The sequence below is a fragment of the Puntigrus tetrazona genome, chromosome 8, assembly GCF_018831695.1.
Source record: "Puntigrus tetrazona isolate hp1 chromosome 8, ASM1883169v1, whole genome shotgun sequence".
In the NCBI taxonomy this organism is placed as follows: Eukaryota; Metazoa; Chordata; class Actinopteri; order Cypriniformes; family Cyprinidae; genus Puntigrus; species Puntigrus tetrazona.
Window position 1 is genome coordinate 4218242 of NC_056706.1, and position 11299 is coordinate 4229540.

Here is an 11299-nt window from a genome sequence, read left to right on the forward strand (position 1 = left end):
GCCGAGGTTCAGCTCCTTCTGCCTTGTGTAAGTGCGTATCTGAGTATTTACGAGGAGAAGCGTGTATGTTACACATGTACGTTCTTGCATCTCGATATCTCGCTCTCTCTCTACCGTGACCCATGGTCGTACATTACTTTCAACACATATCAAAGCAGACCAGAAGAACAGGTTAGAAAGAGCAAACAGAAAAGGGAGGGGAGAGAGATAGAGAGAGAGAGAGAGAGGCCAGCAAGAAAGACTTTGTCAGAGAAAGGCATAAAGGCATCGGAGTAAAAGAGAAAGGGAAGCTCGTCTCTGTGTGTGTGTGTTTGTGAAGACAGCTGCACAAGGAAGTAAGATTATGGAAATGTTGTTTAGCACAATATTGCAACAGATTGTTCTTTGCTTGGCTTATGAAATTCGAGGAAATGCATGCATATGTGTTATGTATTCTGTGAGGATCTTTGTGTTTATGTAACTTCCTGCATGATCCAGCTCTGCATTCGTCTCGACCGATATTGTTCGCACTTCAATATTTATTCATAAGCAAGACGGTGACTGAAATTCACACATCCCGCACGCAGCATGCGCAAAAGCGTTAATTCGCTGCCTTCGTGTTAACAGCACACTTCAGTTCACTAAAGTCTTACCGCAATTTATAATTAAGCAAGCGACTTAAATATTCATGTGGCTTGGTAATCAGAGCTCAGTCTTGCTTAAGGTCCTCAGGTCTCCGGAAGGCCGCGCGGTCGATATCGGCACATGTGGAGGAGCCGTAAAACTGGCCTCTTAAGAGAGACGCTTCTGTCTTTCAGTCTGTCTGCTTCTTTTAGGGTTTTATTTTCAGCTGCAGGTCTGAACGGTGATACCATCTTTAATTAAACCACGCTCTGACAGCGCACAGGCTGCTTCTGTCACCGCTGCATCTCACTGTGTTACTCCAGCGGATCGTGCCTGGGGTTCTTTATGAGGGGCCCATTGTGTCAGCAGAGAAAGCCAGAGCAGAAGTCCTCGTTCTGAGCTTCACTAATAGGAATGTGTTAGGATCAGTGTCATTTTGGCAGCACTGTAATAACTCCTGCGCGTGGCGGTATATTGAACTCGCTGTACTCTTTAAAAAAAAGGTTCCTGCAAAGGTTCTTCGAAAAGAAAGGTTGTTTAAAGCACCTTCTTTCTAAAGAGATAGTTTTTCAGAAATATTCTGCCTATATTTGAATGTCTTTCTCCCGTGAATCAAAAAAAGAAAGATATCTTTGAAAATGTTAAAGCGTGTGTTTTTTTCTGATTCGAAAGCTTATTGTGTTTTGAAGAAGTAATGAATTCATATACACGATTGGAATAACATGAGGGTGATCAATGATGGCAGCATTTTTTATTTTGGGGTGAACTTTTACGAATGGGGAATACATAAAGCGATTCATTTTAAAGAGGCAAACAGACAGCGAACTCAGACCAGCGAATCCCGGTGATGCCCAGAGATGAGAGGAGAGGGTGGACCGGAGGATCTGATGATTGACATTGTGGAAAGCAGCTGGTAGATCCAGTGGAATAATAACCGATGATTTGGAATCAGCTTTAGCAATCCGCAAGGCTTCAGTGACTGAGAGCAGAGCAGTCTCCGTTGAGTGACCTCTCTTGAAATCTGACTGGTTAGCATGGAGTTTGTTGTTCTGTGATGAGGACAACGATGCCTGGTTGAAAAACAACTTGTTTGAGTGTTTTCGCTATGAACGGAAGGAGAGAGACAGGTCTGTAGTTTTCAAGAAGGGAGGTGTTAAATGTAGGTTTTTTGAGTACTTTGTCGTAATTGAGTTAACATTTAATCTCGTTTTTGAGATTAAAAAGTTCTTTATTAAATTACACACTATCATTCAAAAGCTTTTAAAAAGAAAATGAATTTAGCAAGGATGCTTTAAAAAAAGACGGTAACATTTATGACGAATGACAACAGACATTTATGATGTTACAAAAATAAATGGAATTTCTAAATGAAAGTCTCAACACTCACAGCAAAAAAATCTTTCTCGAGCATCAAAACGACGTTTTAAGAGTATTTCTGAAAGATCATGTGACACAAAAAGGGTAACAATGCTGAAAATTCAGTTTTTCATCACAGGGATAAATTACATTTTAATCTATTTAAATTCTAATAAAATTAGATATATTTAGATATATAAATTAGATATATAAAATTAGATAGATTATATTTTTTTACTATATTTTTTAACAAATAAATGCAGCCTTGGTGTGCATAAGACACTTTCAAAAACATTAATAGACATTTTAAACGTGAATGGTGAAACTGTCGTCATTTTAACCGATGATTAGAGATAAACACAAAAAAAATGTTGACATAATACTAAAGTATCAGTTTAAGGGTTAACCTGCAACTATTAAGCCACGTAAAGATGGCTAAAAACATGTGAGTGCTAAATCATTTGTGGGGATGAAGCTGTGCTAATTCATTTCCTTCCCCAGTCATGAGGCCAAATCTTGAACAGCACAGAAAAGGGAGCTTTCATTGTTTCTATATAGAAACAGGAGAGGGGGGTGGAGAGTTTGGCGATCTACATCACTAAAAGTCAAAGTTTTTTAACCCTGTCCTCCCTTTTGTCTTTTCCCTGTTTTATATTGTTTTATTAGTTATTATTGGTGACATCTTAAATGCCCTTGCAAATATAGGCGAAGCACGTGTTATGGATGTGGATATCATGAGATATTGCTTCATAATATGAGTGACAGAGCTGCGTGGTGTTTACACAGGTGTGACCGTCTATCACAAACACACATAAGATAATCAATAATTTAGGTCCAAAGGTTGTGTTGCTTTAAGCTGGAGTAAAATCAACAACAACAGTCAGTTTTGAAGTCTCACAAAGCCTATTGTATTTCTCTCCAAAATCAATAAAAATAAACATTCATGTATAAAATGATACATAGTTATTATATTTTATACCGTGGTTTATAGGGTTACTCTCCAAAATAGAAATAAATATACAAAATGAAAGAAAATAATTATATAAGATAATAAAGAAAAAAGGTTGGACAAAACTCTAACCATAACTCAATAAATAAATTGTAAAGAAATTCTGTAAAAGAAAAGTACTTAAAGTATTTTGTTCTAAATATTTAGAACAAAATACTTTAAAATATATATATCATGCTGGCATTGCTGCTTTAAGTTAATGTAAATCTACTTAGAACAATGAAAACTCAAATGTAAAGCATTGGGACCAGTGCTATTTTAGTATCATTTTTATAATATCACACTTTTTTATGAATTATTTAAATCAGTTTTTATTTTATCTTTATTGCTATTTAAATTTCATTAAAGCTTTAAGCATTTTAGTAAGCGTTTGTGTGTTTTTAATAACTAGTTTTATTCCAGATACAATTTGAGTTATTATAGTAGGCTACATTGAATTAAACTAAATTCTAATTTTTTTTTTTTTAATTTAATTTAGTTTTACGTCAGGTAACGTTTCACATTAATGCTATCTTAAGTAAAGTTTTAGTTTTACAGTTTTACTGTTAACCCTGTTCTAGATCCAAACAACAAAAACAATTTTGATGTTTTGAATTCAATTTTGAATTGAAAAAAATACATGCAGTATATACACATATGCTCTAAAAAATAGGCTTCATTGCCATGAAAATAGTGCTAAATTAAAATAAAATTATACCAAGTTATACCAAATTGTCTTTCAACAACTCATTATTTCTTACTTTGGATTTAGGAGTGAAATATAAAAAGCAAAGACATGTTTTAACAGGCTTTGTGAGATTCATCCTTGGACCTTCAGCTGATTTTCCCCTGATTTTACACTGATGCCTTATCTGTTTATGCGTAATTCTTTCTGACACTGCTTTGAAGTCTCACCCTTTGCGAATTGCGGTGCTGTTAATGTCATTTTTTCTGCTGACCTTAATCGTTTATTCTCTTTGTGCACGTCTCTCTCTCTTTCACAGGATGCCGTGGAGTGTGTTGGCAGTGACGGTGATTTCAGCAGCTGTCCTGTACGTCCTCTGTCGTTGGCTCATCCCTGCAGCTGTGCGGAGCAGCGGCTGGCTGGCACTCCTCTGGCACGCTGTCATCCTTGAGCGGCTCCTTAACATCGTGACCGGATCGTCGCAACCTCAGGTGACCCTCTGTCAATCACATACATCGCTGATCGAACCGCTGTGATTCAGAGAGCCCAGAGAGTCCCTGCAGAGAGGCAGAAAAAAAGAAATGCTATTACCGTGGCGTTTTGAACACGGAAGGTTCATGGCATGGTTTTTTAATGAAAATAGTGGCTTATATTATATTTTTGGCTAATCTAACAAAGCCTGTAAAGAAGTTCCATGACATTTATCTGACTCTGAGTTCAAATATATTTGGATATCTAAAATGTTTGATATTATAAAGGATTCAGCTCCTCCCTTACACTCTCATTTCCAGTTTTACCTACAAGGACATGATTTAGATGACCTGGGGCAAGTAAGAATGTGTACCAAATGTCATCTGTGACAACTACCATTAGAAAATTAAATGTCAAGACATGAATAGGAGTAGCTGGCTGTAGATATGTACAGTATGCACATTAATGTGAGCTTTTACATTATACATATAGCTTTTACATATACTGTTCTTACATATATTTATGTTTTTATGTCGTGTTGATGTCCTTGTTCGTGGTGTATGGTGAAGCCAAATGCATTATTTATTATTGTACATGACGTATTATATTTGTTTGTTACTCAACAACTCTTCATTCATTATGAAAAATATATTTTAAAATATGTTTAAAGAAAATACTTTTTTTCTTTATCGGAATCATTAAGTTATTTTCATTGTTCATGAAATATTATTTAAAAATATAGCATTTATGTATTACAATTACATTTTCACTTTTCCATTATGACTAAATATGACATATTTATTATAACTATATTAATAACTGAATATTTATTTATTATTAAAATGATTAATGTAAAATCGAACATTAAATAAATTAAGTACCTTGGAGTTCTGTATAAATACAATAGTACATGCATATGCTAATCATTCAGTGCCGCAATATATGTTAAAATACACCGTTAATCAAGGCTGATTTTTATGAACACAGCGCATACTAAAAGCCGTTCAGAAAAACGCCACAAAAGGAGACCCTGAAAGCGTCATCTCAGCCATCGATTATTACTGCCGGCACAAAGAATGGGCCATGAACGTGGGCGATGAAAAAGGTAGCAACCTGTTTTTTCATTCTCTCGCCTCCCTCTCCACTCCTTTTCCAATTTTCTCACCATTAGCTTGGTTTTTTTTTGGCTTTTATTATGCTCTTTTCTGCAGTTGAGTAAATGGCTTTAGGGCTGCTCACAGCCCGTTGTTCTGAATGAGAAGTGATGGCAGTCTCCTGTCTACTGGGTCAATACGTTCTCTGCATGGCTGCACACAGCACACTAGTTGAATGTGTGAATGTGCACGATGTGCAGGCAATGCATCCACACAAACAGCAGCAATCGGGTGCACTGATGCATGATGGGACTGAGGATGTGCTGCAAATCCTTTATACAAAGTTATTACAGATATTATTACCGATTGTTGATAATTGACAGATATTAGTGGAACATGAACATCATTTGAATATGAGGGGAACTGACCTCCATATATCCACAAAAAAACACAAAACATTGGGTGATTAAAAGATCAGAAAAACACACACAATTTTTTTTTTCCAGTACAAACATATAACACATCTAAGAGGCAAAATAATTATGTATATATTTATATATATATATATATATATGGTTATTTTGTTACACTAAATTAAATAAAAATGTTGACTTTATTAACTAATAACTAATAAATAAGTTCAAGTTTTTTGTTTTTTTATATTCAATTTCGGTTTTATTTAAATATAAATAATACTTGTTCATTTAATTTTTTTTTATTTTATTTTTACTACAAAATGGTATAGAAATTAGTTTTCCTCAGAAACTACAGAAAAATTTCACAATTAATTACAATAAAACGGCAAGTAACATACTGAATAAAATGTGAAATTTTGAATCTAAAATAGTACTTTTTTATAAAACATACTTTTTTTTTTTACAGTGCACTAGCAGATTTGATTTTCTTGTATGAGCCAAAACGTACATAATTTTGCTTAATTTGTTTTAAAAAAAAACATTCTCAAATGAATACAGTGTATATAATGCTAAGAAAAGCATTTGCGCCTGATGCTTCTTCAATAGATATTTGTTATCTAACGCAGTGGCATACAGTACGTTCTGAACATAAGTTTGATATTGTCACCAGCAGCTCAATTTCATGCATGACAACAGGCACTGATGAATAAATGATGGCGTGGAACTGCTAATGGGGCAGAAAGGCTCTAATGATATTTTAACTATGTCATTAGCCACCTCATTGATTAGTTTCCTCAGTTATCCTCTGGTTTGTGTTCTGTGTGTATCTCTGTAGGGCTCATACTGGATTCGGTGTTGACGGAGGTGAACCCCAGCATAGCTCTGGAGCTCGGCACATACTGCGGGTACTCCACTGTCCGGATCGCTCGACTGCTGTCCCCTGGCTCCAAATTCATTACTGTCGAATTCAACCCGGCCTTTGCCGCAGTTGCTCGCCAGGTCATTGCCTACGCTGGACTTCAGGACAAGGTGAGGAAAAAGGAGAAAAACAGGTGTAGACTTTACTTTGAAAGCTTTTTCCATCAGAAACTGCACTGTGCAATCTGGTCCGTTCGTCACATTTGACATGAAAGTGTTCAAAAAAATTAAATTAATTTAAATACTAAATTTGAAAGACTAAAATGTTCAAATTCATAGTTGATAAAGTAAGTAAATTGTACCTTTACCAGTTTTGTAGCGCTAGACTATTATCTCGTGGCTTCTTAAAACAACTGTACGTTTGTTTACCTTTAAATTTCCGTGTTTTGAGTCAATCTGATGGCACACTGACTTCTAATAAGACGAATAGCGTATGTTTCTTTTCCAAACATCTGTTCTGGGAGCGCGCGTGTTTCGTGAGCGGGTACGACATTCCGCGAAAAATACGGCTTGCTTTACGGCAGCAACAAATGCACGTTTACAGCGACTTATTACGAACGTCAGTTATATTTTTACGACAGCGAATTCCACTCTTTTTAACTACAAATTTTAGGTAACAACGCTTTCTTCGTTCTGTTTTAAAGGTTACACTAGTGGAGGGACCCTCTGGTGATTTAATACCGAAATTTAAGGAACAATTTGGGATAAAATCCTTTGATTTTGTGTTTTTGGACCACTGGAAAGATCGTTACGTGCCAGATACTAAACTTCTCGAGGTAAGAAGCCCAATTTTTTTTTCTATTACTGTTGCCATATGTAATTTTTAATTAATATGTACATAATTGCATAATAAGAAACCACAAAAATAAACTGTTTCTGCTAACCCCGAATTATTTTAACATGGCAAATATTATTTTTTTACATTTTTTAATAACATTTCAGGACTGTGGTCTGCTCAGGAAAGGCACTGTCCTGTTGGCTGACAACGTCATTTGTCCTGGAAGCCCGGAATACTTGAAATATGTGAGAAACAGCCCACGATACGAAAGCCGATACTACAAATCCAACCTGGAGTACACCAAAGTCGAAGATGGCCTGGAGAAATCAGTCTTCTTAGGATGAGAAATGTCTTATTTTACAAGTAGATGAAAACAAGGTTGTACAAGGGGAAAAAGAAGAAGCCGCTTCCTCTAAAATACCCAATGAGTTTTGTGAGGTCATGTCTACTAAATTTGTCCTTAACAAATCCCACTTGCTACGACGTAATGCTTTAAACCGTTCCCGCTGATCTATAATTTAAGACGTTTTACAACACAACCTGCTGATAGAGTGTATTGTTTGATGAAGCTATGAAATTAAGTCTATTAAAAATACTTCTTGTTTTTCCTAAGCAAAACATGTCACAGAGGTCCTTCAATGTCATTTTTAAAGGTTTTTAAATTAGGATACATTTAATTGAGAAGAAAAATATTTTTGAAAAAAATCAAATGTAGTTTTGGCTTAAAACATGAAATAATGTCCTGCAATAAAATATCATTAAAAAAACATAGTAAAAAATATACTCTCTCTTATGATTTAATTGAGTCATGACTTTTTTTAATATATTTTTGCAGGAAAACAAAAACACAGATTTTATTTGTTTGTTTATTTGCAGCGTTCATATTTTTATTGTACTAATAAAATAAAAGTTAAGATTAATTTTGTTTGTAAAGACTTTTGTTATAATGAAAATAACATGACTAATTAATCTGAATCTCAAAAACTCATCCGGTGACAGTTTCCAGGTTCAAGTGACTAAAAGTAATTAAAGAACTACTTTTTTCAAATGTTTCAGGCATAGGATAGAATTAGAGAACAATTTAACGAATGAACAATGCTTTATACTTTCAGACATTAGTCGTTAAGCCTCTTTTCATGTGAAAAATAAGAGCACTGTTTTTACAACGGTGGGTCATTTTCATGTGAGCCACACTGTGTTTTTATTCTGAAAGTATGAAACAGTCAATCAGTTCCATCTATATGGGGTTTATATCTGGTCTGCGTCAATAACATAGTATGAGTAGAGCATTTTTTTTTTTAAGATTGCATGTTGAACAGCTTGTATACAACCACAGTTCACCAAAACTTGAACTTAATCTCGTTCTGAGTATATCACTCCTGAGCCCTTCCACTATTGAAGATCTTAGCCAAGAGGGAAACGTTCGATTGAGCTTTGTCTTGGATGGTTTTGCTCTTCTCTTTTGCCTTCTGGAGGTTCTTCTTGGACAAGCCTTTGTTCTTAAACCGTTTCAGGTGGATCTCCTCTTCTGTAGGTCTCTGTTTGTAGTCCCACGTCTTCTCCTCTACGACCTCTCCCTTCTTCGCCGCCTTCTTCTTCAGGTTCTCCAGCCTCTGGCTCTTCTCCACACTGGCCAGGTAGAAGTTGGTCTCCTTCTTCGCCTGAGAGATTTCTGTTCTCATACGCTGATGATACACCGTCTGCTCGTAAGCCAGTCGCTCGCTAAGATGGCACCACTGGAACCTGTGCAAATACTTAATGGAGAAGAGAGAGAAAAAGTAACTACACAGCTTCATTAATGATGAATTTTACAAAGGAGTTATAAAAAGCAGTCTATGGTCTCTTATGCTCACCAAGCCCGCATTTATTTGATGAAAAACACAGTATAGTAACACTGTAAAATAATATTACTAAATAATATTTAAAATAAATAGTTCCCATTTCAATATATTTTCAAATGTAATTCATTTATGGGACGCAAAGCTGAATTTTAATCTAATCTTCAGTGTCACATGATCCTTCTAATATTCACTTTTGATTAATTCATCCTTGCTGATTAAAGAAAATGAAAAAAAATATATATATATATATATATATATATATATATATATATATATATATATAAAATAAAAAATATATAATTTTATATATATATATATATATATATATATATATATATATATATATATATATATATATATATTATCTCACACTGACCTCAAACGTTTAAAATAGTAGTATATCTGTATTATGTACCTTTATGGACCACAGATCACTACTGAAGCGGCTCTTCTTCCTGTTGGCCATGGACGTGTTGTGCAGACTGAGTGCGACTCTCTTAGCGATGCGCTTGTCTCTGAACTCCACCCAGCCTTCCGTGAAACTAGACGATCTGCTTCCCGCCTTCTTCTTCTTTCTTTTCACACAATGATCTGGAAGAGAGGCACAAAACTGTTCATACGGGAAGTGGGTCAAAAACAACAAAACATGCACTTTGACATAAGATTTAATTTTGTAGGGGAAACCATTCTAATGTGTTGATTTGCTGCTCAATTCTTACTGTAGCTCAGTTATGAATAGTTTTTAATATGGTCAGTGTTTTTGGTGAACACTTTTTTCAGTATTCATACTTTCACTTAAACCTGAAATCCTTCGTAACACTTAAATGTCTTAATTGTCACTTTCGACCAACTGAACGCATCCCTGCTGGACAAAAGCATAATGATAATTAACCTTTCTTGAGCAGCACATCTAAAGGATCAAGCTGTGGCACCGATTACTCCAGGAATAACTACAGATAATTTAGCTTTCCATCACGCTAATAATTTTCGTTTTTAAATAGATGCAAAATAGTTCAATATTTCACTAAATGATCGATCTCTTTAATTCAGATTAAATAAATACAGCCTCAGTAAGAATAAGAGACAATCTGTAAAACTTAGTCTGATTGAATCGTTTAATTTAGTACTTTCTGGAGTACACGCGCATGCGACCCTGGGCAAAAAAACTCATAATTAGCACAAAAATATTCATAGCCACAGCCAACAATACATTATATGGACTAAAACATTAGGATATAACGTAAAGATCATGCTACATGAAGATATTTGGTAAATTTGCTACTGCAAGTATATCAGAACTTAATTTCAGATTAGTAATATGCATTGCTATGAACTTAACTTTGACAATTTTAAGGTATAACCGTACGGTCTACAATTTAAAAAAAGTTAAGATATATAAAAATTGTAGTTGACAGATTGTTACTGTAATAAGTGTGATGTTAGACCAAATACATGTCTATTACAGTCTGCCTGGTAAACAAACACGTTTAATTCAGTCATATAACATCGCAAAGTACAGTAGTTTACCTTCAGGCTGGAGGAAGATCCTCCCGATCTCTCCGTACACACTAAGCATAGCCCGCATGTGTTTTGGTCTCATCCTCGGAGGAATGTGTCCCAAATACACGATGCCTGGAACACATTTCTTGCCCTTTGGTTTCGCATCTTCTTCATTTCTATCCAGGTCATCATCATCGTCATCTTCACAGTTCATCTCTTGAATAGCATCTTCAACACCATCTGCATTCTCCTCCCGCTTCTCCTCTTGCACTTGTTTAAAATCATTTATCTCGTCTTCATTGATCGCGGCTTGTGTTTCTAGTTCCGCTGTAACTTCATTTTTCTCCGGAAGAGCCATGGTTATATGTGACAGCTATTACAGACTAAAATGAGAAAGACGGCTTATTAGAAATCCTGTGAAATATAGTACGCAATATAACAACCCGATCAACTATACAGTGATCCGTTCAGTCTTCAAAACACTTATTTGTTGTGACGCTTACTTTGAAAGAGTAACCAGTATATTTCCATGCAAAATACTGTCTTTATCCACAAAGACATGCGTCCGTTCCGAGGTGTTTTTGGAAAAGCTATAGGGATAAATCGACTTCTTCAAAACATGTGGCACGGAAAGCGACTCTGACGTCAA

The 11299-nt window shown here is 35.3% G+C and overlaps 2 protein-coding genes and 1 long non-coding RNA gene across 3 annotated transcripts; 1 reads left to right on the top strand and 2 right to left on the bottom strand.

Moving 5' to 3' along the window:
• The first annotated feature begins 176 nt into the window (after window positions 1–176).
• comta (catechol-O-methyltransferase a) lies at window positions 177–8006 on the top strand. The gene is made up of 6 exons (XM_043247424.1): window positions 177–335; window positions 3952–4123; window positions 5091–5208; window positions 6449–6642; window positions 7176–7307; window positions 7474–8006. Exons 2-6 carry the CDS (start codon window positions 3953–3955, stop codon window positions 7651–7653), a joined length of 795 nt encoding a protein of 264 aa, XP_043103359.1. The 5' UTR covers window positions 177–335; window position 3952; the 3' UTR covers window positions 7654–8006.
• On the bottom strand, window positions 1338–4044 carry LOC122350738. Its single transcript, XR_006251615.1, has 2 exons — window positions 3907–4044; window positions 1338–1673 (listed from the first exon to the last, which is right to left on the bottom strand). It is a non-coding gene; the product is annotated as an uncharacterized LOC122350738 (long non-coding RNA).
• A 476-nt stretch (window positions 8007–8482) lies between the features above and the next one.
• abt1 (activator of basal transcription 1) lies at window positions 8483–11299 on the bottom strand. The gene is made up of 4 exons (XM_043247423.1): window positions 11154–11299; window positions 10678–11033; window positions 9566–9741; window positions 8483–9063 (listed from the first exon to the last, which is right to left on the bottom strand). The coding sequence occupies exons 2-4, from the start codon at window positions 11006–11008 to the stop codon at window positions 8683–8685; spliced, it is 888 nt and encodes a 295-aa protein (XP_043103358.1). The 5' UTR covers window positions 11009–11033; window positions 11154–11299; the 3' UTR covers window positions 8483–8682.

What these genes read in the sequence shown, in the direction of transcription:
- comta (XM_043247424.1), top strand. Translation starts at nt 3,953, where the DNA reads ATGCCGTGGAGTGTGTTGGCAGTGACGGTGATTTCAGCAGCTGTCCTG. An exon ending in CCGGATCGTCGCAACCTCAG is followed by an intron (nt 4,124 to 5,090) that starts GTGACCCTCTGT and finishes TTATGAACACAG; the next exon opens with CGCATACTAAAAGCCGTTCA. An exon ending in GAACGTGGGCGATGAAAAAG is followed by an intron (nt 5,209 to 6,448) that starts GTAGCAACCTGT and finishes GTATCTCTGTAG; the next exon opens with GGCTCATACTGGATTCGGTG.
- abt1 (XM_043247423.1), bottom strand. Translation starts at nt 11,008, where the DNA reads ATGGCTCTTCCGGAGAAAAATGAAGTTACAGCGGAACTAGAAACACAA. An exon ending in GATCTTCCTCCAGCCTGAAG is followed by an intron (nt 9,742 to 10,677) that starts GTAAACTACTGT and finishes CCTCTCTTCCAG; the next exon opens with ATCATTGTGTGAAAAGAAAG. An exon ending in GTGATCTGTGGTCCATAAAG is followed by an intron (nt 9,064 to 9,565) that starts GTACATAATACA and finishes TTCTCCATTAAG; the next exon opens with TATTTGCACAGGTTCCAGTG.